The sequence below is a fragment of the Lycorma delicatula genome, chromosome 2 (genome assembly GCF_047948215.1).
Source record: "Lycorma delicatula isolate Av1 chromosome 2, ASM4794821v1, whole genome shotgun sequence".
NCBI classification, from domain to species: domain Eukaryota; kingdom Metazoa; phylum Arthropoda; class Insecta; order Hemiptera; family Fulgoridae; genus Lycorma; species Lycorma delicatula.
In genome coordinates, this window is record NC_134456.1 from 25,708,963 (window position 1) to 25,735,603 (window position 26,641).

Sequence of the window (26,641 nt, forward strand, 5' to 3'; positions counted from 1 at the left end):
AATGCCATAATTTATTATCCAGTTAAGCATAATTTTAAAAATAACTAACCAAATCTATAATTCTTAATTATATGATGTACCAGTACTGCCCAGGCTTCGTATTACAGGTGATCGTTACAATTGTGAAAATTAAATCACAAAAAGGACTACCCACACTCTCACTTTCTATCTTTCTCTACTCCTCGAAAAAGAATTATTCGACAATTCAGGAAAAATACACGCTACTTGTACTTGCAGTTTGTAAGCAGCGTAGTAGTAGTTTGTTAGACTTGCAAAATTTTTCAAAAGGAAACCTACTAAGATTTTGTATTTTCACGCGATTTAAACTCTTTTTAAAAATTAAAACAAATCATTATATTTACACGTAAAAGAAAAATAAATTTAACGTAATTGGTTCAAACAACATAATTTGATTAAAAAAATATATTAATCGAATCGAAACTCGCCATCCGTTTATAAAAAAATTCTTACACTCATTCGTTTTTTTAGAAGTGTATTACAAACATTTTATTTTCAGTGATCTTATGTTTAAAATTAACATTAGACAAATTATACTGAAATAAAGGTATAAAGTAAAACAGGACATTTTTCGATAATTTGATTACTTAAGCTTACATCTTCAAAATTTTTGCGATGATTTTTTATCTTAAAAATAAATTACAGCGCAGGTATAATTAAGTCTATTACTACCATTATCCCCACATTGACGGAAACCAGAAATCATTAACAGTACCGACTATTATAATAAAAGGGTAGTTTAAGATACGTTGTCGGCATGAGATGCTTCTCTGCTAATTAAGAGTCTAAATGGTAACTCGCACCATTTGGATTCAGATCAAGCTACACCCCGACCGATGTACCCTTAGAGTATCGGGACATTTTGTTCCGCTAAACTAATAACCCGCAACTGTATGTATATATATATATATATATATATATATATATATTTTAACCTCCGAAACCACTGTTAGGTATTGCTTCAGAGGATGAGACGAATGACAAGCAGCGTGTGAAAATGCCATGCCTGATCGGGACCTCCGGATGAAAAGGCAGAGACGCTACCATATTTATCTGACGCAACTATATCTGCAGTAGAATATATTTTGCTAACGTACACCACCACTTCTACATCCACAGAGTTACGCCTACAGTTGACTGAAACGTCAGAACCCAGCTGTTAAAGTACGCTGGAACAATATGGTCGCCATGAATCGAAATAAGTGACAGACCCCCTCCTTATGTTAGTTTTAAAGGTATTTTTACTGAATTGGAGAGACATACAGGGAATTATATTCTTTTAAGGATTCGAGATTTGTCTGTAAATCCACAAAATATCCACTATAGAAGCATATAACCGACGTTACCTTTCCGCTTCATAAACAGACTTTCGACCACTTCCCCGATGAAACCTTCACTACCAATTTTCTATACATACATAGAAAATTCATAAATAAAAAACACTATCTCCACGATCAGCTTCTGGCCGGCCACCGGCCAATCGCGTAAATGAAACTGTTCAATTAGCCAGATAACTTATTTAAGCAATTGTATACGATTAACTCTGATGTAAAAGCAAAAAATCATCCGTATCCATTAATACATAAACATTATATAACAATAATTTAAAAATACTAAAATTTTTCTGTGAGAATAAATACATTTTAATGTGCGTTCTTTGGTAATATTCCGCCGCCTGATATTGTAGTCGGATCTTATATATTTTCTTTTCATAGACGATCGCCTCAATTATTACAGAGTAAAATTTCGATAAAAAAATTTAACAGAAGAAAATAAACAAATATTTTATTTAATCTCCACAAAATTATTTTAAAAAACCACAACAGCTGACTCTGGACACAGAACCTTCCTGAGGAGTTACTAACATAATACTGTAGTATTTTGTAACTGCTGAATACTCAGTCAGCTGTTTTATTTATTTATTTTTTATTTTTTAAATAAAACAATATATTTACTTATTTTATTTTGTTAACATGGATTTTTATCAAGTAACGGCTTCATCCATCGATTATATAAAATTTTAGCTTATTTATTTTAGTCTTGGAAAAACCTCGTAATAAAAAGTTCAAAAAAACCTTTACCGAAGATTTGTTACAAACTGTGAAAGTTTTAATTAATATGTGATAAAACGCATCAGATAAAACTGTCAAAAAAATAATCTCCTATCCATTTTTAAGGAACTGAAAAGCATTAGGAGGAATGTTGCCTAGCTATTTTTATTCTCAGGAATAAAAATACAAGTATGTATAAAGTTGGTAAACATTGGGTGAGCCGTAATTTAAAAAAAAGTACATAAACACGATAATCGAAGCACACTACTACAAGAAGTAAAATATTATTACATCGTATTTAACATTATAAATTTGATTTTAAGATAAAGACGAGTATCATAATATCGTGAAATATGAGACAACCACGATGTCTCTTAAAATATAAAACTTTCTTAAAATCAGCATATATATCCGAAACATAGCATAAAACTATTCAGTAATGCATCATTTAGGAGATGCAACTTAAATCACCCATAAAAAAGTTAAGAAGACAAAAAGAAGTAGCATGACACAGATATTTATAATACTATGTTATTATTAAAATATTAGACATCAAATACTTAAGGTGAAAATACGTCAACTATTATGAAAAAAAGAAAACGACAAATTTATGAACGTACCTCGACAAATGTTTAACTTCATAAAATTTTATTAGATATACTAAATTCTGATAATATATATTAGTACGATTTTTTTTTTTCTATAAAAAACTTAATCCCTAACATAGCGTTGGCTACACTAATTAAAAGAATGATAAAACATTTTTTCAACTCACCCAATAGTGACGCCAACTCCAGGTGAATCTGCGACCAGTTCGATCATTAAACAAATCACAACAAAAACAAGTAATTTCATCGTGATACTACTGTAATATCGTTTTAAGTCGTTATATAAATCAAATCACATTTCACACAGACGAAAAACTGATACCAGCTCACTGGATGGACGAGCGCTAACCGGCAAGTGAGCGCTAGTAGCGAGAACATAAACCGACCGTATAAGACCGCTGAAGGTGATAACATGAAATATAGAGGGGATGAGAGATTATGACGTCGCAAGGTCATGTGACACATGTCAACACCGACTAACACCACGTGTACTAACGATAGACACACGCGCACAAAGCGAATAAGCCGATCAGAAACTACACACAAACTAGCAATCGTAAAAAACCATTCAGCAGTCAGTAAAATCCTGCACGATTGGCTTTTTTTATATAATTACATTAATATAGAAAAAAAACTGCTTCTTAAAGGAAGGAATACCGGTTAACACACGGCTGAATTTAATTTACCAAAATAACGAACACAATAGAGCGGGTGAAAGCCAATCTTAAAAAAAACTATTTATAGAAACAATGTTGTCCAGAAAATCAAGTTATATTGCAAAGCTTTCCTGCATAGAGAGTTTACGTTTACAACAAAACAAGTTTAATAATAATTAACAGATTTTTTTTATGAATTGCCTTTATTAGGGAGCAAAACATTTACCATATTATTAGTAATCAGTTAATTATTTACCTAGTAGCTTCGAGATAATATATGAATAAATTTAAAAAAATTGTTACTTTAATAACGTAACCAGTACGGATCGAAAATGGTAGTACTGAGCTCCTAAGTATTCTAAGTTGAAACAGTTCATTCTATTTTTTTTCCATACGCACACAAACTAATTTATAGATCTATTACGAAGTTATCCAGGAACTTTCATAACATATTCTACTCGTAAAAGTAACGGAAAAAGTTAATATAAATACGAGAGGTTATCTCTACAGTAAAGACCGTTTCACAGTTTTCATTGTAAAAAAAAACTATTCTGAAAACGTTATAAATTTTTTTTATTTCTCTTAAACTACACACCTTATATTACTTCTCTATATAATTGACACACACATAAGACAATTATCGTAGCGATACACCAGCTTTAATACACCCTCGTCGGATTCTTCTGCCGCCAGTCCATTTAGCCACTGATATACCGCAAGGTCATGTGACACATGACCTTGCATTTTAAGTTCATCGTCACCCGTGAATCGCTTACCACTCAAAAATTCTTTCAATTTCCCTAACAAACGGTAATCGGAAGCAGGTAAGTCCGGACTACGTGGTGGGCGACCGTAAATTTCCCATCCAAATGTTCTCGGTAAATCACGTGTCGGACCCGCAACATGTGGACGTGCATTATCGTGCAGCAGGACGACGCCGTCGGTCGGCCGCCCACGTCGCGGATTTTGAATGGCGCGCCGTAACTTACGTAGAATTTTTCAGTGAGCTTCTGCATTTATAGTCGTTCCACGTGGCACGAAATCGATCAGCAGTATGCCAAATCGATCCCAAAAGACTGTGGCCATCAGTCTCCGTCCAAATGGCTGTGGCTTGACCTTTGTCGGTCTGGTTGGTGATTGAGGATGGCGCCATTCGCTTGACTGCCGTTTTTTCTCTGTCGTGTAATACGAAATCCATGTTTCATCGCCGGTAACAACTGAATTAAGGAACCCATCACCTTTTTCTATGTAGCGCATCAAAAATTCCAAAGCAGATCCCGTTCGGATTTTTCTGTGACGTTACGTTAAGACGTGCGGCACCCGACGTGCACAAACCTTTCTGAAGCCTAAATAGTCATTAACAATGCGACCAATAACAGCACTTGAAACATCAGGGAAAAAACATCAGGTCGGAAACGTTGAGCGACGATCTTTTCTGATTTCATCATCGACGCGTTTCAACAAGTCCTCGGTAATTATCGAGGGCCTCCCCGAACGTTCATCATACACAATAATGCTGTTATTTCAAAGCCTTTCACACCATTTTCGGACGTTTCTTTCATTCATTACATTAACACCGTATACAGCACCAACTGCCTATGAATTTCAGTCGGTTTAACTTTTTGATGGTTTAGAAACGTATGTGTCAACGGATTTCACAGTCGGCGGCAACATCGATTTTCCTATTCATTTTATAACGTAATAACTCACATGTAATCAAAGATAATATAACAGGACAACTTACAGACAACAATGCAATACAATACTAGCGTGGCCATGAAAGACACAGGACCTTAACCTTAAGGAGAAAAGTTTCCCAGCGGTCTTTACTTTAGAGATATCTGTCGTAAAAATAGAGATATCCATCGTGCCATACGTACCAGTTTTTAATCAATTTTCAATAATGAGCCCGTTATTTTCAACACATTTCTCGCTCTTTTTAGTCACTCTTCGTTCATTTGTCGCTCTTTTCAGTTCTTCAAGGCTGAGTTGTAGGACTTTCCCGGAACGCGGCTGCCTTAAACTGCTCAGTCGAATCCACATTACGGATAATTAATTCCTCACGAGAATGTATTCTTTTGTATACAATATTTCTAATCCGTCCCTAGTCGCAAAAATCGAAAGGTGTTAGATCAGGCAATCTTGGTGGCCATGAACGTGGACCTACACGAACGATCCATTTCTCAGGGAAATGATGATTTAAATGAGTATAAACGACACTAGAAAAGTGGAGAGGCGTACCATCATGCTGCACGTATACTTTGCATCTCGGCGCTAAAGAAATTTCTACAAGCAGTTGCGGCAACTCTTCCTGAAGAAAGTGTTAGTAAACCTCAGCATCTAAGCGGCCAAGTAATGTGAACGGTCCAAACAGCGGATTGTGAAGAAGGCCGAACCATACATTTATTGACGCATTTATTTTTATTGAGCTAAGTCGGTGTTGGAAACTGCCTTCCACCGACTCATGAGGATTTACTTCTGCCCATGAATGTTCATTGTGAAAAATTGTTGACACCATCTCGACTGAAATTTGCTTCGTCGACAAACAAAATATACTTGTAGAGTTGTCGGTACGTATTCTACCAGTTGCAGAACTCTAAGCGAAGCGGACCATCTCCTGCGTGTAGATGTTGAAATGGCTGTTAATGATAAGAATAAAACTTGTTTTGAGTCCTCTAAACCATCGAACGCGAAACTCCGATCCACTTAGAAAGTAGACGTCATCTACTAACGCCTGGACTGCGTTGAATTGCATCGATAATAACTTCACCAATAACAGCGTCGTGTTGGACAGATCGTTTGCAGCTGGTACGAATAATAGGTAATGAGCCTGCTTCCAGAAGATTGCGAAAAGTCGTGCTAATTGTTTTGGGATCGGGAATTCTGCGATTCGGAAAACGTATTTCACATTCTATTGCAGCAGCTGTAGCATTACCATTACAAACATTCAAATTGAATACCCTATCGGCGTATTCCTAGAAAAGGGTTTTTTACCTCAATTTATTGGATTATACCCCAGATTTCTGAAAAAACTACTGCAGGCGGTTCTGGAACCTACTTTATTCAACTTTTCAGGTCAAAAACCATAAGAAATCTCTAAATCAGCCCCTTAATTAACGTCCAAAAAATGTCAGTAGGACCTCAATTCACCGGGGTAGCTGGAATTCACTAGCCGTAAGTCGCAAACCAAACATTTTAAGTCATGTTTATATGAACTTTTTCCATTATTTTCACAGGTAGAATAGGTTATGAAAGTCCCAGGAGAAGTTCGTGAAACGCCTATAAATATATATATACATATGTGTGTGTGTGTGTGTGTGTGCGCGCGCGCGCGTGTTAATGTAAATGACCACTTATTGTATTTTCTTATAATCACAAAATTTTTATGAACAATTGATTGTATAAAGGTATAAAATATTTAAAGAATAAATTTTAGATTAAAAAAACTTTAAACAATAAAACTGCACCATTCACTGCATTAAACCGTTTAATAACTAGAAACATATATTAAGACAAGCGTGCGCGCGTGAATAGGATCATACAAAAAATTTCAGGAATAAAATCATTAACTAAAAAATAATTTCAAATAGAATTAAGACGTCATTAGACAGCAAAATTCATGTTATCTTTATACCACTTTACGCTTCACATTCATATCGCATGTGACAATTTTCCCTCTCCTCTAATGTACACACGGAATATTTTGTAATTATTTGGAAATATCCGTACTGTCGGCATGAATAATTACAAAGTTCAGGAAACCTGAACTAGTTTAACATGATTTTCAAAGGGAAAATGTAAAATTCATTAAAAAAAATTATTATAATCTTTTAATAATCCTAACAGGAAAATAAATAACACGGAAATCTAACTAATTTTAATGGATTTATTACCAATATCGTTCCTAATCAATTAACTAAATTAATTGAATGATTTAATTAACTGATATGGGTCACGTCAAGCAACATCACTTGCATTAAGAAAATAATCAAGTTATGTAATTCAGCTAAAAGTGTGAACGTACCGTGCTAATCATGTAACTGATTTATCCGATAAAAGTTGTGCTGCATTTGTGAAGAAAACCGTTTACCAGTCAGCACTCACAAATAACCTAATGATATCAGGTAATATCATCTCTTTCCCTAAAAAGGTTGGTTAAAAGGTGAAACCCCTTGATACTTTTCAGAGAACTCTCGTGACATTTTCGCTCCTTTGCTCATTACTCCATTCTCTCCATTCCCTCCTCGTTTTACTTTTACCGTTCGTATACTCTTTAGAAATGTAGAATTTAGGTCGAAGTTAACCTTATGTTACGTTATCCGCTAATTTTATACGAAATATAAATTTAATTTTACCGATACTGTATTTAATTTTAGAACCGAATTCAAAACTGGATCGCTAAATAACGGAACCACATCCATTTAATCCATTTTCAACCTTTTAGGAGTAATTCAAATGAAATTAACGAGTTCAAACCAGAACCCGAGATTTGGTTAATAAGATGTTAAGAGATAAAACGTGAAGATTCATGTCAGGTTTCCCTGACATGAATCAAGGCTTTTCCTTGATCGTATTCACCTCTGAAGGATTGAATGAAAATTAGAATCGTTCGTAGCGGTGGTTCATTTCTTTATGTAAATGAACCTACCGCATTTCAATTTTACAGATTCTCTAGTACAGGCAACTCTTTTCAACTTCTATTAATTCAACCAGAAATGTAGGGGTTGTTAATGGTAACAGTGTTTCCAAATTTTAGCTTTGAATATATAATAGAGATTTATTTGTAAAATACTAATTATACGATCGTTTTTAATATCCTTACTAAACGCAGGATCAAACGCATTACGATAAATGTTCGAATGAATGATCGTTCATTTTGCTCAAAACGAGAGTACTGATTTTAGTCTTCTTTTTTCTCGAAACGATTTCTGCTATCAAAATAACTACTTTAAAATTCTTTAAAAATATATTATTTTCGTTCACTTTATATATATTTTATAAATCGTGTACAATACTTATCCGATAAAAAATTTAATTGCATTTCTTATTTGCAACTTACGTCAATTATTATCTTAAATTCGTATACCTTATTTATTATCAGCCGTATAATAACAATCGAAACAGTATGTTTATTACAATTATAAATCATTACTGTTAAGCGTCAGCATTCACTGTCTGTGAAGGATACTAACACATTTCTTCTTCATCAATGTTTTCACCCTACCCTCCGCACATAAGTACATACGGTTAATATATTATTGTGTAAGTGCAGAACCGTAGAGACTTATATGTCTCCAGTTACCGTAGCCCCATAACCGTTCTACTCTTTGCGTATGAACACCGGTTTCCGGATCCACAAAATGTTATCCGCAATTAAGAGGTCGAATGATTTCTATTCTGTAAGCTAACGACACCTTCATTAAGTATAACATTTTCCAAAATACGAGTAATATCCTCCCTGAAGCGAAATTGCATAATATTCAATACGTACGAATAACGAGACCTCAGTCTAAGTTACAAATAAGTTACCCGTAAACTTAAGCGTATAGGTAATATGTTAAAACCGATACGAATAATGTTGAGGTTAATGGAGATTAACCTCGTAAAACGTGTGAAGACCAAGTAGATTGAATATTTTAACGTGCACGAGGGACCTATATACGTACATACACACATACTTCTACATCTTTAGAATTGCATTTAACCGGTTGCAATAATACTTCAATGTACTATTGCTATTGCTTTAAATAACTAAGACGGGTAGTTATTTTTAGGCGACAGCACGGTGAAACTCCATTTAATGTACGTATATTAAATCTCTTACTATACGTGAGAACCTGGATAAGTTTAGGGTACATAAACCTTCAATATTAACGATAAAAAATATAAAAGTAATTAAAGATATGCAAACTACAATACAACATATACCTGAAACAAGGATCTTCTCTAATTACGAAGTTTTTATATCGCATCAAGGAAAATTCAATACAGCAATTAAAATATAACTATTAGAGTGTAATAATAATCAAATAAGAAAAATATTGTTAAGATTCACCGATGGAATCGTTCTTTTGATTAAACCGAAGACGGGTTGTATAGACTCATCAAAAGAAGATAAATTACATTTGAAAACAGTTCAAAGAAATCAAAGCCGACAAAATGCAAAAACAAAAGCGAAGCAAATAATACGAAACGTTAATAATAACCCTTAGCAAAAACACACATTACGCGATGTTATTTTATTTAAACCTAATTTAATAAAAAGTCACCGGTTCTTATAACAAATATTACATAACGTTAAAAAACGGATTTCGATTATTAATTCGCTGTAATAATAAAATTTCGGGTCGTTTCAGTCACTATAGTATTATGGTCTTTAAAAATGTATATTTCTATCCTCCGTTACAATGCCGTAAAGATTTTTTAACCAAATAAAACTTTTTAAAACAAAAATTAAAGAACGGCAGTTACTCGTAAAGTTAGAATCATAATAAGAAAATGGAAAATATAATTTAAACATTTTTGTACATCCTACTCTGAAACAGCTTTATGAGCGGGGGAAAATACATCAGTTTTACACATTGAGACCGGCTTTAATAAGCGGGCAACAGAAAAAGGCGACTGCCAAGTACTGTAACCAAAAGCGCTAAAAGAACAATACTACCGAAAGCTTGAATTTTATAATAAAGATATGTCGTGCCCCGATAGTATTTACGTCCCTTATACCTGGAATATTGACGAGCTACTTGATATCCACCCTATGTTCTTACTTTTATATGTGCTACGCATAAAACTGTATGTACATTTACACTTACCTAAACAGAAAATATGATAAATCTTTTTATCCTAAAAATATTTTAACGTTGATTCGTTAAAAATTGGCCAATAATTTAAATTTAATTCATATATACAAATATTTATATATTCACACACACACACACACACACACACACACACACACACACACACACACACATATATATATATATATATATATATATATACTATTTTGAACTATATTTATACACTGAAAACCATAGCTTCACTGATTTCCATAAATATCTTTAAAAAGTTAAACAGAAAAATAAAATTTGGTACTTATGTTAACTGCAAAAGTATATCAAAACTATTCCTATATGGGATTTCCTTTAAGCTATCTTTAAAAGGTTTAAACTGGGAAAACTGACTATATTTTCAGTTTTTTTTTTATATATTACATCAAATCCCCATGTCAAATACAAATCCTTAATGTTAGTCATTCATGCATTCTTCTCACAGATCTAATTTCAATATTCGAGTTACATATTGATCTGTAGATATAAAATATTACTTTGAACTCAGAAGGAAAAAGAGATACAAAAAAATAAGAAAAAAAGTGCAGTATTTGTCTATTAAAAGAATAAGTACTATAATTAAATAAAATGCAAACACTTATGTTTTAGCTCATGTTTTAACAGCAACAATTTATCATTCTTATCTAACTTCCTTATTTATTATATTAAATGATATAATAATTATTTAATGCTATCGAATATTAAAAATAATAATAATGATATTGTTAATAATACATGAAGAATTGAACACTTTAATTGACATAAGAAATACAAATTACTGGATTTGTAGAAATAATCTCTATATATTCTCCTGGAAGATGCTTAGGATTACAAAGCTCTGTGGTAATGTTAATCAAATCTAGCAATACTTGCATGCTTTTAAAAAGTAACATGTCACTGAATATTTTTATAAAGGTTATAATGATATTGGTTTATTTATTTAAAAAATATTGTGTCTTGAAAATGGGTAAAACTAAAGAAGAAATTCGATGCATTTTGAAATTTTATTACAAAAAAGAGAAGAATGTAATTCAGGCTGTTAAATTTTTTTTTTTTACATTTACAGACATGATTCAGTGTCAGTAAGTGTGGCACAAAGCTAGTTCAAGTGTTTTCAATTTGGAAATTTTGATTTCAATGATTCATCTCGCTCTAGTTGGCCAATGAATACAGAAGTGGATGAAATCGTGGAAAAAATTGAGTAAAACCAACACATTAGCAGTTATGAGATCAGTAGTAAACTAAACATCAACCACAAAACAATTTTAAACCATATGAAGAAGGCCCTGGATAAAAAAACCTCTACGTATGGGCGCTACATGATTTAACAATGACAAATTTAATGGATCAAATTTCTATCTGCAAATCATTGCTTAAGTGGGAAAAAATAAAACAATTTTTGAAACAGCTTGTTACAGGAAATAAAAATGGATCTGTAAGACAATAATATACAGAACAGATAATGATTGAAACTACATTGAATCTCCGCAAATGTGGCAAAGCCAGGACTGATACCAAGAAAAGTGATGCTGTGATCGTGATGGGATCAGAATGAGCTTCTTCACTATGAGCTGCTGTCACCTGGTCAAATTATTGATTCAACAACTGGAAACAACCGGTCAAATGGCCAAGCTACCAAAAAAAAGCAACTAGAATTGATCAATAGGAAAGTGTCACCTTCCATCATGGTAGTGCTAAACCCTAAACCCCACACATCTTTGGTGACCTGTTGAAAAGTGAGAGAGCTTGGCTGGGAAGTTTTGATGCAGCCACCGTATGGTCTTGACCTTGCACCACCATATTACCATTTCTTTCAATTTCTACTGAACTCTATTAATGGTATAAATCTGGTTTCAAAAGAATCCTGTGAAAAACAGTTTCACAGTTTTTGTCCAGAAAACACAAAAGTTCTTACATTGATGGGATTGTGATTTTTAACTCAAAAATGGAAGAGGATGGAGTCAAAGGAGCATATTTTTTTTAATAAATTTCATTTGAAATATAATAAAATCTTGTTTAGTGTAGAATTAAAACATGAAGATACTTCTCCCCAACCCTTTATTTTCTTCTTCATATATTATACTCGTTTATTTTTTTACTGAATCCTAAATAGATAACCAATAAATATACTACAACAACAGTTTATCAAGTATTAATGAGAAAATTGCTAACCACTCAGATGTAAGGGTTTGAAAAATAATCTGGATTAGAATGCATGCTTTTGGAAAACTTTAATGAAATAAAATAAAAAATGCATGCTATGTAGTTTTAGATAATGACATGATTGCACACATTGAAACGTGCTACTAAAAAACTTCAAATCTGAGTAACAATTATTTTCCTGAGTAAAACTACTGTTTTAAACAAATGAGATTTTGTTTTACGGAACATAATATTTCATAACATAAAGATGTATGAATCTATCGCAACATAGTATATTTTGTAAGGTTAAAAATATAAAAATTATTCATGAGATGAAATAATATTAGTGAGTAAAGATTAATACTGAAATTATTTAAACAAATAACTCCAAAAAAATTTTATTGTAGTAATATTCTCATAAATTTTTAGCACATTATTGCAGTTTTTATAACTACTCCAATCTATACAAATATAAATTATAAACAAAATTAATAAATAAAACCCAAGAATTAAATAAATTAAGTATTATTGACTTACGTGAGGGTAAGTCAATTATTATCCACAATTTAGTTATATTTTTGTAGTACTGTTGTGTTGCATAGATGACGCGTGTGTGGTTTAATTGTTATGTCTGTGCAGGTTTGATGCTGCTAGGTTAGTTCCATTATCGCTGCCCTGCCGTTAACCATGGTTGCTCCGCTTTCTGTTTCCACCAAAGAAGAGCACTGTTCAGTGATCCGTTTTTTGTAGTCGGAAGGTGTATCAGAGGCTGAAATTCATTGAAGACTTTCGGTACAGTACGGGAATGATGGATTGAAAAATTCAAAAATGGTCGCAAAAGTGTTATGCACAACGGAGCTGGACGATCGTTTACCGCCACAAATGAGGAAAACATTGAGCGTGCACGTGACATGGTTTTCTTAAACAGACTAGTAACTATTGATGAAGTGACACATTGTCTGCAAATTAGTCACAGTTCTGCCTACGAAATCATCTATAATAGACTTGGGTTTCATAAAATCTGTGCAAGATGGGTCCCAAAACAACTCACACAGTTGCATAAACAAACGCGCTTGGACATCTGCCAAAAACATTTGGATCACTACAGTAACGAACAGGACATCATAGAAAGAATCATCACTGGTGATGAAACATGGATCCATCATTACGAGCTGGAGAGTAAATGACACAGTATGGAATGGAAACACCCAAGTTCACCCTGCAAAAAAAAGTTCAAGACCCAACCATCCGCAGGAAAACTGAAGCTTACGGTTTTTTGGGACTCACAAGGCCCAGTACTGGAGCATTATGAGGAAAGGGGCACGACAATAAACAGTGTGCGTTACAGTGGGATGTTTACTGCCAAGCTGAAGCCTGCAATTCAAAGCAAACGCTGAGGACTGCTGTCGAAAGGTGTTGTGTTGCACAACAATGCCCGTTCACGTACTACTGCCCACACTGCTGAAACACTCCAGAAACTCAACTTTGAAGTACTGGCTCATCCTCCATATAGTCCTGATCTTGCCCCTTCTGATTACCACTTGTTTGGTCCACTCAAAGAGGCATTAAGGGGCCGTCGATTTACCTCGGACGAAACAGTGAAAGAAACGGTGCATTCCTGGCTCGCAGCTCAACCAAAAACCTTCTTTTATAAGGGCATCAGGAAGCTTGTGCAACGATGGACCAAGTGCATTGAAATTCAAGTGGACTATCTTGAAAAATGATGTACATGTTAAGTTTCCTATTTGTATTGCAATAAAATTTATAACTACATTGCGGATAATAATTGATTTACCCTTGTATATACAGAATACTTAATAATGGCAACATTCATTTTTAACTAATATCGGATAAAACATAACTAATAACTTTATAAAAGTTACACAACACATGGAGAAAAAGGTTAATTGTTCTTGAAAGCAACAGCATAGGCATCACACACCAGCATATTAAATTGATTGTAAACCACTAACAAAGAAAAAAAATTATAAGATTCTTTTATTTTTATAACAAGAAAGAAATATTTTAAGTAAATGTACATTTTACAGTAAACCAATACATTCTAGACAAATTTGGCTCATCTTAAAACATGAAGTTAATAACACAATGTAATACTAAACATTGCATAAACATTTTACTTTTATTTGCAAGAAGTTTATTATAAGCAATGTGTATATTTGTTGAATATCATATAAATGAATATGCTACTTATTTAAGATACAATAATCATTTCTTTTCTGACCAATTTGATGCTAAACAACCTGCTTCATAATAATGGTAAAAAATTTAGAATAACCTTATTTTATGTTCCATTCATTTTTTCTAAAACATATTATTTCATAGCTGAAATTTTTCATCAAAGAACTACCTCATATTTACACTTTGTAAAATACTCAAAACAAATTCTGAAGGTGTATTAATTGCCTAATCACTAACTTTCTCTTATTATCCTTGTCTAAACTGTTTTTTTTTTGGATCAGTGGTTTTCTGATTATCAACATTTTTTCAAGAATTAAATATAAAAAATGATTACTTTTAAAAATTAGAATTTTTTTTATTGATAACCTTAAAATAATAATCTTAAGATAGACTACATAACACAGTCTTACATATCTGCTATTGTACGCATAGTAATATTAATAAGAAAAAGGCTCTGGGTAGTCAATACTCCACAGGCATGAAATGTCTGTGGACATGATGCCTGATGCATCTGAGATGCGCAAGATGCATGCATCTTGTGCATGCATGCATGCATCTTGCGCATACATACATACACACACACACACCTCATATCTATATGCATGAGATGTGATAAAACAGTATGCTACCTTGGCTCATAAAAACAAAAATACTTAACCTATTTACTAAATGACTTATCCCAAAAAGATCCTTCAAAGTTAATTTTTTCCCCTTCTGAAGTAATGCATTTATCCCATCAATGTTTCCATTGCTCAAATTTTGTTTTGCTAAGAACCTCTGAATAAGTTGTGATGCATGGGATGAAATATTATCATGATGCATTTTTACGACAGCAAAAAACAATCTTTTTGATTATCAAGGTGTGCTTCATCACAAGTATGCTCTTTCAGGACAAACTATCAATAAAAAATACTACATTACTGTTCATTGTTTACTAAAAGATGCTGTTCGACACATGAGACCACATCCTTTGATTAAAAAATTGTGAACATGAAAATTGTGATTGAAAAAATCATCATGATACCTCTTCAACCCATATATCACAACTTATCAAGATACTCTTGGCAAAACACAGTATCAAACTTTGGCATGACTCCTTACTCACCAGGCACAGCTCCCTATGATTTTTGGCTCTTTCCTATGCTGAAAATTCCACTTAAAAGAAAGAGATTTGAAAAGAGAGAAGAAATCAAAAGAAAGCACTTGAGTTATCAAAGTAACTAACTGGCTATGTGGTCAAATTATGGAATTCATCTTTGAGCTCTATTTGTATCTTTATAATAAAATAATTTTTTATAATAACCAAATTTATGAATTTTTTTTCCCTTTTTTTAAAAAATACTTATTTCTAATTTTATGATACATAGTTAAATACTTAGTCATATTAATAAAAAAAATTTATATCAGCAATTATAAAAAAAAAATATTACTTTAGTTTGCAGTATTTAGCAGTTTGTTTTTTCTAGTTTCATAACAGAAAATAGAAATAAAAATAACAAAATTAATTTTACATTATTTTTTTTTTAATTGTAATTTGAATTATTTATATAAGTGTAAATGTGTAATATGTTGATATGTGAATGAATGTGGATATTAAAAAAATAAATATAAGGCCAACATTATATTAAATAATTAATTACGATACTTATTATAAAAAAATATTTCATTAAAACGTTTGTTACAGTACTTGGACTTACAAAATAAACAGTTCATTGTGATAGATTCATGGAAGTAATTTTTTTTTATCTTTTAGGAAACATTATTAAATTTCTAAAAGCAAAATCATAATTATTCAAAATAATAGCTAACTTTGCTGAAGACTTTTGATAAGTATTAGAAAACAAATTATATTGTCATAGTGCACACTTAATTCTCTCTACACACAGACACACAATCTTAAATAAACTTAGGAATTATCTTATACTGATATTATAACTTCATTATACTGATAAAAAAAGTAAATGTAGCCTTGGTTATCCTTACTTCTTATGATTGCAGTAGAATTTAAATCATTGAGGTTTTTTCAATCTCCCATTTATATATTTATTATAAAAGAATTAAATAAAATGAAAAAAAAAAATTAAAATAAATAAGTAAATAATTAAACATTAACAAATTTCATGAATGTGTTAGTAATATCAAATCAATCTTCATAAGAAAAAAGCTGACAAAGTTGTAGGTCTTTCCAGTCACACAGCTTTTGTTTGATGCACGGCTTCACACACATACACACAAAGCTAAATTTAAAATATTTACCATTTTATTTAAATATAATATTTTTATAAGTGCGCGCGCATATCGTATTTCATCTGCACGGGCAATTCTACTGCTCACCTGTGACGGCACAACATAGCAGATGACTACAAAAGCTGTACATCAGTGCTACACTAGCGCTACTTGTGGTGAGAGGGGGTACTATTGACACAGTTTTGTGGTGGGGGTGCAATTTTACAAAAAAATTTTTTAAATTAATAAATGTGCCTAAGAAACACACCTTAATTGGACAAAATCTTGAGATACTGAGGTGACCATGCTCTACAGCCTCACCCCTAGGCCTTTTAAGCTGAAAATTTAATGGCATCAATGCCCCATATAAAGAAGAAATATGACCTAGTTTGGTCAAAATCAGTCCAGTAGTTCTGGATATATAAGGAGTGTAAGACCAAACACACACACGTACATATGAACATCCACAAAATTTCCATCCTTAACTGTCAAAACATAAAGATCCGGTGAAAACCATACATACCCAAATTGGAGAATACTTTCCCTTCTAAAACTACAGCGCTAGACTGGAAAGAAAAAGTTATCAATGAAATCACACAACATGCTATATGATAGTGTAGTACACTGTTTACTTGGAAGTGTAAATATGCATATTGGCTATCCATGTACAAATGAGAAGTAAGAAATTTATGTAACATTTCCAGCAATATACCATTTATAATATTCTCAATGAAAAAGAACAGGTTGTATACTTCAGCTTGGCTAAGAGCATAAAAGAGAATCATCTTTTGGCTATTACAAACATGTTTCAGTACAAAAAGTATAACTGGCCTCCAACCAAGAGATTAATTAAATTAAAAAGATAATTAAAATAGAGATTTCCGCTGCCCCACATTCAGCTTTTATAGAAGTTCACTACAATGTTGACATGAAATGTCAACTCATCACTAAATCTAGAGATTTTCATGGAATGTTTAATTTCTCTTAATGTAATTTAAAATTTCTACTCAATTTCACAAAGCACAATTCACAAGCTACCTTATCAACTTGAATAATTTCTTCCATAGTATATATCTGTATGGTTTCAAGTTCAAATGTTTTTCTAACATATAATAAACAGTCATTTATGTAATGTTTGTTTCACAAGAAGGGCACCACATTGATTTATAAGAACTTACAAAGCTCTCCCAACCTGTTCAACAACAGCATCAGAGCATATGGAAACCTGCTGATGTTTTATGTAAATAGAACAATTGATTTTTAGAAATTCTGCCAAGAATAAATTCTAAGTCTTTTGGGAGAACCATTACTATACTGAAATTAAAAATTATAGGGAACTATAGTTGTTTTTTTATGAAACCAAAATGCACAACAAATGATTTTGCTACAACAGACACTCACTAATACTGTAAATATTCTGAATAAACTTCTGTAAGCCTTCAAAATTGAAAAATTCGATTTAATTGCCCTACAATCAAAAATAAGGATAAACATTAATGTATTGTTTCACATCAAAGAGTATGCTAATTTTATCGTTTTATGCTGTTTCTCCCATTTTTTCTAACAGCTAAGTCACATGTAGAATATCTGGGCATCAGTGACAGCTGTTTTCTTTACATAATCAATCTCTTTAGTAACAAGAATGATGGTATTATTTATAGAAATGAATGGTACCTGCATTTTAGTAGGCTTGATGGTAACTTTATCTCACTATACCTAACATACAAAATAATATTTATTACCAATGCAAATTTTTTACTTATTATTACTGTTATTTTTACTTCACACTGTCTAATAAAACATTTCAAAATAAAACAATATAAGAAAGCAAAATGAATAATCAGTTTTTAATTAAAACTAATAATATAAAGAAACAATACAATAAACTAAGGACTGACTATTATGATGAACCATATATATGAATGCATAATGACTACAGAAAATAAACCAATAAATTGAAGTTGAAACTTTTTTAACAAGTAAATTTTTTTAAATAAGTAAAAAAATTGTTGACACTATAAAACATAGATGTTTACAAGTAATGTCATTAACACAAACAATGTTCTATATATTTTACAAGAGCTACATTTAAAATGTTGGTATTGCTCCAGAATAGTATTTTGGAAACCTACCAAACAATTTGAGAAACAATGTCAATGTCTAGAATCAAAACGATATGGCTCAATGCTATGCTATCTGCACAACAATTTATAAAAAAAAAAATGCAATAAAAATTTATGTTTGTCTTAATTGTTTATGTATTTTTAATATATGTTGCTTATTTATAAATATTACTGAAATATATGAGTAAAATTCATATGAATTATTAATAGTGTTTGTAGTTGTTTTTTTTCTTTTTTACTGGTGCTTTTGCAGTAGGCATTAATCAGCTGAATTTGACATAGGTGAATGTGACAAATTATAAATTGTAATTTGTTAAACAAAAAATGTCAAATATAGGTCATTTTATATTCACCCGATGACAACTTATAAATTGCAATTTGTTACAGGAAGAATATCAAAAAATGTAATTTTTATATTCACCTGACACAGAACACTATGACAGTAGTGACATTAGTGAATTCACTATCTAGTGCTCATACAAATAGATGGATTTGTCGACTTAAAGATAAAAGTATGGTTTCTTTCAAACAGATCTGAATATGCACATCACTAGCATGTTTTAGCTATTGAGGTTCAACTAATGGCAAAGTATTGGTGAGCATGACACCCTACAAGACCAATTTCTGAATTATTAATGCTTACAACTTGTTATGACAGCATAATCACTCATTATTACTACCAGACTGGTTTAATTATCCTTAGGTATAATTATACATAAGCAATGGTATACTTAGGTATACTTAGGTTTAATTATTATTTTTATACTTAGGTATAAAAGATTCTCTTACTGAGAGACTAATACAAAAATATTGGCCAGTAATTATTAAAATTTAGTATTTAAATAGATACATTAACCCTTTCTCCTCGGAAGTAACTTTTAAGGAATAGGTGTGGCCAGCAGTGCTATTTCTGTGTCAGATCATCGATTGAACAGTTGATAATGTCCTATGAGATCAGACGGCCAGCACTGCTGGCCATGGCGGTTTATTTGTGAGCTCGACTGCCATGTTACACTCTCGATCCCCACCAGCTCAGAATCTGTTTTGGGTTTTTAAACACTACTGTGATTGCACTTGGTTTTTAATAAATTAAAACCCCTTATTTTGATATAAATGGTTATGTTTTACTTTGTTTTAAATATTTAAAATATATACAACTGTGTGATGTAGCTTTTGTTATGATATTAAATAATCTAATATATTATATTGCGTATTGAAAAATAGAAAAAGTTGTGTTTGCAGAGAATGTGAATTGTTTAAACATTTTTTCACATAAACTAGTCATTTAAATTACTTCAATTTACCAATTGTTATAATAAACTGACTTTTGAAATTCCTACAATTAACAGACCCTAACGAAATATTGGCATACGCAATCTATAGCCCAGAAAGTGTTCTGTTTGAGCAACCACCCAGTTTTTCTGATCTGAACTTATTTTTGTTTATCTAGTATAACTGAAACTTATGCAAATAAATAATAACAAATTTGGTTGCAATAACAGATTTTTAATTTATTTCAAACACTTGAATTACTGGATTACAATATTTTAGAGCTAACGAAGCTAGTTCCACCTCTCTAACACATTGAACATTAATCCCCAACTCTGCCATCCAGTTCAGAACTGCTTGATGCACAGAATAGCACAGAATAGAACTTCAAAAACTGGAAACAGTTTTCTAGTAATTAAGCGTGGCCTGTTGTTTTCAGAGTTATTGGTAATCACAACTTATCAATAAAATAGATTAATTTGAACAAATAACAACTTTTCAGTAAAATAGAATATTAACAAATAAAAGAAATATAAAACTTCTGGGCAAATCATATTTCTTGTTTTGCCAACCAGTGCTATCAAGATTATTTAGTTGTTGGGCTTTTCAGTTCTAGATAATCCTACATATAATTGGCTGTGTAAAAAATACTCTGAACAGAGATCCACTCTAATGTGATTGAAAGTTTGGCCTTGCGACTGCTTAATAACAGCAAAAAAAAACCCAACAGGGGATTTAAATTGAAATGGTAGATCTGTAGGGATTATAGGGACTCAAGGAATAAATTCAATTTCTGCTGTTGCTAGTCAGTATGATATCAAAATTCAATATTCCTCAAACCATCAAAACTTTGTTAAATATGTATATATGTATTATTAAACTAATTTCTTTTAAGATATATTATGATAATAATACAAACTGATCTTTTTAGGCAATAACATAAATTTAGTAAATCACATAATAACCGTCTAAAGAAATTTATACTGATATAGGCAATGATCAATAAACAATGACAATCTGTTACAGATGTATCTATCGACATAGACAATGACATTAAATTTAATAAAAGAAATAATAGAGTATTTTTTTTTTTTTGATGATAAATACAGTAGTGAAATTGGTAAGGTTCGAACTATGGTAAACATTCCAGGGTCATAAGAAACCTTCAGTAAAAATTTTGTAAAACTTGTTTCAGTAGGTTTTGCATTTATCAGGAACAAATGAAAAAAAAATCTCTTTACATAATACTGAGATTATAAATACATGTATTGTGGCAATGATATGGTATTGTTTTATATGCAGTAGTTATTAGCATAAATAAACTATGAAGTTCTGGAAAAACAAAATGAGATAAATTCTATTATTTTATACCCAGATTACAATAAAATCCATACATTATCTGGATCAATACAGTATCAGAACATTTTACATACATTATTAATTTTTTATAAAAAGTACGAACCCCATTTGCTATATAACTTTGGTCTAATATTTTAATGTCAAGATGGTACAATATTATGAAACAGACAAAGTTTAATGAATTAAATTTATTAATTTTTTAAATCAGAAATTTAGATTTGCATATTTATACCACCAGTCAAAATTGATCATATTATAAGTATAGTTTTAATTTATTATTAATATATAAATATATATATTAAAAACAATTTTATAATACATTTCTGTATAAAATGTAAAGTTATCTAATATTTACTGTAATTTCAATAGGATATATGACACGCCCAGATTATCTAGACTCTCATTCATCAGTACCATACCCATTATCTAAGCTACCTAATCCACAAATGTGTTAATACTCTGAGACTGATAATATCTCAGTTAAAAATAAAATAAAATAATAATATTTCAAGACAGAGCAAAAGTTACAAAAATTTATATACTCTAAAAAACTACTAATTGTGTCCTTACCCCAAATAAAAAGTATAAAAAAAAAGATTAACAGGTAATAATGTTAAATATAGAAAAGTTAAATATTTAGAAATGGAGGGTGATAAGCTTAAAAATTGTATTTCTGAAATAATTTTATTTATAAATGACTATGCTTTTTATAAAAGATGCTAATTCTTACATTTCTACAGAGCTGATTTTGACAATTTTTGAGTTGTTTGAAAACTTTTTTCTGGAGTATATATATATATATATATATATATATTTTTTTTTTTAATCATCATTTCAGACATTCCAGTATTAGCTCCCCAGTCAAGTTGTACAGTACATTCAAATGCTTCCACAACAGAAATGTTTACAAAACAACATTGTACATTAAGAAATGTTTCAGCGTATATGATTGATTCAACTATATTATATAAATTACGCATGCTAAGAGAAAAACTTTAAAACCTGTAACAGCAAAAAATGTATGAACCATAAAAAACTAAAAATGAAACTTAAAAAATAAATAGAAACACACAAAATGGAGTAATAATCACCCACACACCTTCCTTTACAGGAAAGGACTATCATCCTACAAATGCTTCCACTTAATATTTTCATGAAAGAAATTGACAAAAATAGTTTTCTAGAGAGAGCCTTTTGTACTTTTATACAATAGGCTTTACTGCTATTATTTTCAATAATCTAAGACACACAATAACACTTTTCATAAAGTCCAACCTTTTGAGATTCAGCAGCCCTCTTCTCTGTCCACAACCTAATCAATAAGATTGTTTTTTAATTAATATAATCAATCACTCTAAACATAAACAGCTTAAAACTAGAATTACATAGACCATACTTTCAAAAGTTAAGAAATCTGAAGAAGATTTATAAAACAAATGAAAAGCTCTTTTTTAACCTATTATTCCTATTATAGGAACGCAATGTACTCCATTTTTATAATAAATGTCCTATAACAACCAGAACTACTAAACGCAACCAATATCACAATTAAGGAAAGGATATAATAATAAAATAACAACATAATAAGCCAATTTTCTAAAGCCTCGTAAACCAATAAAAAAAGGTTAACCAACAAGTGCATTAACATGCAGATTGAGAAGGAAAGGCAACATCAAAGATGTGAAAAATATCATTAACAGAATAAATAAGTTTAAAAGATAAATATTATTAAACTTACTCTTCTCCAACACTGGCATGATTAAATCCAGTAGAAGAATCAGAATTCTGTCTCTGGTGTTTGTCAGATATAACATTATCAACAGAAACATCTTCAAAACTTGAATGAATTTCTTCTACTTTCATATCCTCCTAAAAGAAAAAAAAGGATAAAATTATTTAGTTATCAAAACTGAGCAGTAAGAAAAAAATATAAAATTAACAATTACAAGACCCATGAAAAATCTAATCAATAATATCTTGACTTCAAGGCTAAATTTCCCAAGTATTCACTAGTTTAGTAGAAAATATATGTGTTAGCAAAACAATCCTCTTTCTGCAATACAGAAAATTTTTACTTGTGTCATTAATAACACTAAATTTGAATTGTAATCTGTTTAAGAACAATGCTATTTTTTTCATTACAGAAATGCTTTGAAACAAGTATCTATATGTAAGTATAAGATTTCTTCATTTATTACATTACAAATTTATCACAACTTATGAGATCTGTTTAACTTAAAAAAATTATTCAAACTTCTGTGCTTGGAAAAACTGGAGTCAAGAGACAGGATTTAACCAAGTGCTATAAATAAGTTTACTACAAAACACACATAAGCGTGCATGCGCACATGCACATGTGTGCACACACACACACACACACACACACACACACACACACACACACACACACACACACACACACACACACACACCTTCAGTTAAAATTTTGTAAAGATGGTTTCAGTAGGTTTTGCGGTTATCAGGAACAAACAAACAACCCACCGGGTTGGTCTAGTGGTTAACTCGTCTTCCCAAATCAGCTGATTTGGAAGTCGAGAGTTACAGTGTTCAAGTCCTAGTAAAGCCAGTTATTTTTACATGGATTTGAATACTAGATCGTGGATACCGGTGTTCTTTGGTGGTTGTGTTTCAATTAACCACACATCTCAGGAATGGTCGAACTGAGAATGTACAAGACTACACTTCATTTACACTCATACATATCATCCTCATTCATCCTCTGAAGAATTATCTAAACGGTAGTTACTGGAGGCTAAACAGGTAAAGGAAAAGTAAAAGGAACAAACGAAAAAGACTTCTCTTTATACAATACTGTGATTATACATATATATTTATTTATTTTATTAGATCAACCAAAGTACAGAATAAAGAAAGTGGAATACACTTTGTGGACATATCATGCATCTATTTATTTTATTCAAAATTTAAAACCTTTAATCTTTTTATTTTAGACTTTTATTCAGTTAAATTAAAAATAAAGCAAAATTTAAAAATAAGAAAAATTAATTAAAATTAACATTAAAAATTATGCAAAAATTTTTACTTATGTAAAAATATGACGTCAAAGCATAAAATAAAATTAAAATCAAATCAAAATAATTTTAAGTAAAACAATTATCATGTTGTCCAATTAACTGAACTTACTTTATTATACTGATTGAAATATATTAAATTATACATCACTATCAAAATAGATGGTGGTGCCATCTACTGCAGCTTTCAAAATACTGTCATCCTCATAACTGTTAGAAGGTTAATCACATTAAATTAGTTTTATGTTTATATATATATATATATATTATATATAAAGTATCGTTCTAAAATGTCAAATCCCTTACTATTTGTATTTATATTACATTTTTTAACTTCCAGTATTTTTAAATTTGTCCTAATATCAGATATTGTATGTTTATTCTTAATCAGATGATCAGATACATTAGAGAAACCCAGTTTAACTTTTTTATAATTTCTGAAATCCAAGAATCTAGACTTAAATGATCTAGTGGTCTTTCCTATATAAATATGGTCACAATTATTACATTCAATTTTATAAATACCACTCAAATTACATAAATCAGATGAATCATTATGTTTATTACTTATTAGGTGTTTTATTATGTGGTTATTGTCTGGTATGCGGGTTTAAATTTCTTATTATCATAAACCTTTGTAATATGCTCAACTATTTTATCGGTATATACATATTTTAAATATACATTGTCAACTTTTTGAGTACTATTTAATGTTATTAAATGAGTATTCTTTTTAATTTTTGGCATTTGTTTATTATATATATTATCTACTAAAGAATTATCACAACCATTATATAAGGCAATTTGTTTTATAATACATATTTCTTTGTTTAATTTACTTTTATTTTCATTATACTTTGTATAATTAGTTGCTCTATTTACCATGTTTGTGTAAGTACTAAATTTGTGAGACCACAGGTGATTTGAAGATCTATGTATAGTAATTTTGTTAGATGTGGGTTTCTTGTATACTGAAGTTATATATAGATTATTTTCATTAATGAAAATAACAACTCCTGCATATATAGTGGAATAAGGTAAGTCATCCTACTTTATCTATTATGTACTTTGGTTGATATAATAAAATAAATATATTTGTATATAGTACAGAGGAGTATGATTTTTAAAAGAATTGATTTAAAAAAAAAAATATATATACATATAACATAACAGGAGCAGTATAACACACCGGGTAACAGATTTCTTCCAATTAAGAAGAAAGAAAAAAATAATAATGAAAAGAAGAATCCAAGAGGAACTAAAAGGGATTCTTTTCTTTTTAATCTGTTTTTTTGTAATGCAGATAATGACACCTGCAAAAGCTGTTGTTCGACCAGAAGGTTACTGGACTGGAATAAAAATTTACAAACGTAAGCACATGAATGATGAAAATTATTAAGCTTCAAAAGTTAAAGGGATGAGGCAGGTACTGGATCTGTAGGCCAGGGGATATAAATACTGCCAGGAACCAGCAGATAGTTCCACGAATAGTTTTGTGAGGCTGTGTTCACCAAAGTCATGATAAGCAATAACAGAGTAGTTTCATAAGCTCCAGTTCAACATGGTTGCACGTTGATGGCGATATCAGTAAACGGTAATGAGTGAAGAGTATCTCATGAGTATCCTTTGTGGTCAGTGAGTAAATGCAGGAAGTTGTTCAGTGAGTTATTGGTAAACAGTAGTAAAGGTGACTATTCTACTCATTCATTAAGTGTGTAGGATAGTTCTATTGTAAACATTAAAAGTAATAATACTTGCAGAAAGTGAATTGGATGACTCTTCTATTATTATCTTGTTATTGCTATTAACAAGATAACACACACAATTTTTTTCTAGTCTTTCTTGTAGTCAGACAGACAATGTCTCCTAGTCTTTTTTGTGAATAATCGTTTTAAAATGATGTAAACTGAATTCTATATTATCATTCCATGCATGAAAATAAAATATGCAATGACGCTTATAGGCTACTAAGGAAGGGGTCACCAGAAAATAAAAAAATAACATTCTACGAGTCGGAGCATGGAATGTTAAAAATCTAAAAAAGGTTAGTGAGTTAGAAAATTTAAAGAGGGAAATGGATAGGATAAATGTAGACGTAGTAGGA

The 26,641-nt window shown here is 30.9% G+C and overlaps 1 protein-coding gene across 2 annotated transcripts in view; it reads right to left on the minus strand.

The window, feature by feature from the left end:
• LOC142320575 (uncharacterized) overlaps window positions 1-26,641 on the minus strand; it is a 167,293-nt gene that overhangs the window by 130,662 nt on the left and 9,990 nt on the right. The window contains exon 3 of one of the 2 annotated variants that reach the window (XM_075358516.1): window positions 23,223-23,353. In XM_075358516.1, coding sequence (XP_075214631.1) covers window positions 23,223-23,353 — 131 coding nt within the window. Of the gene's footprint in view, window positions 1-2,844; window positions 3,050-23,222; window positions 23,354-26,641 lie in introns of those variants that run through there. The other variant, XM_075358517.1, reaches the window with a different exon arrangement.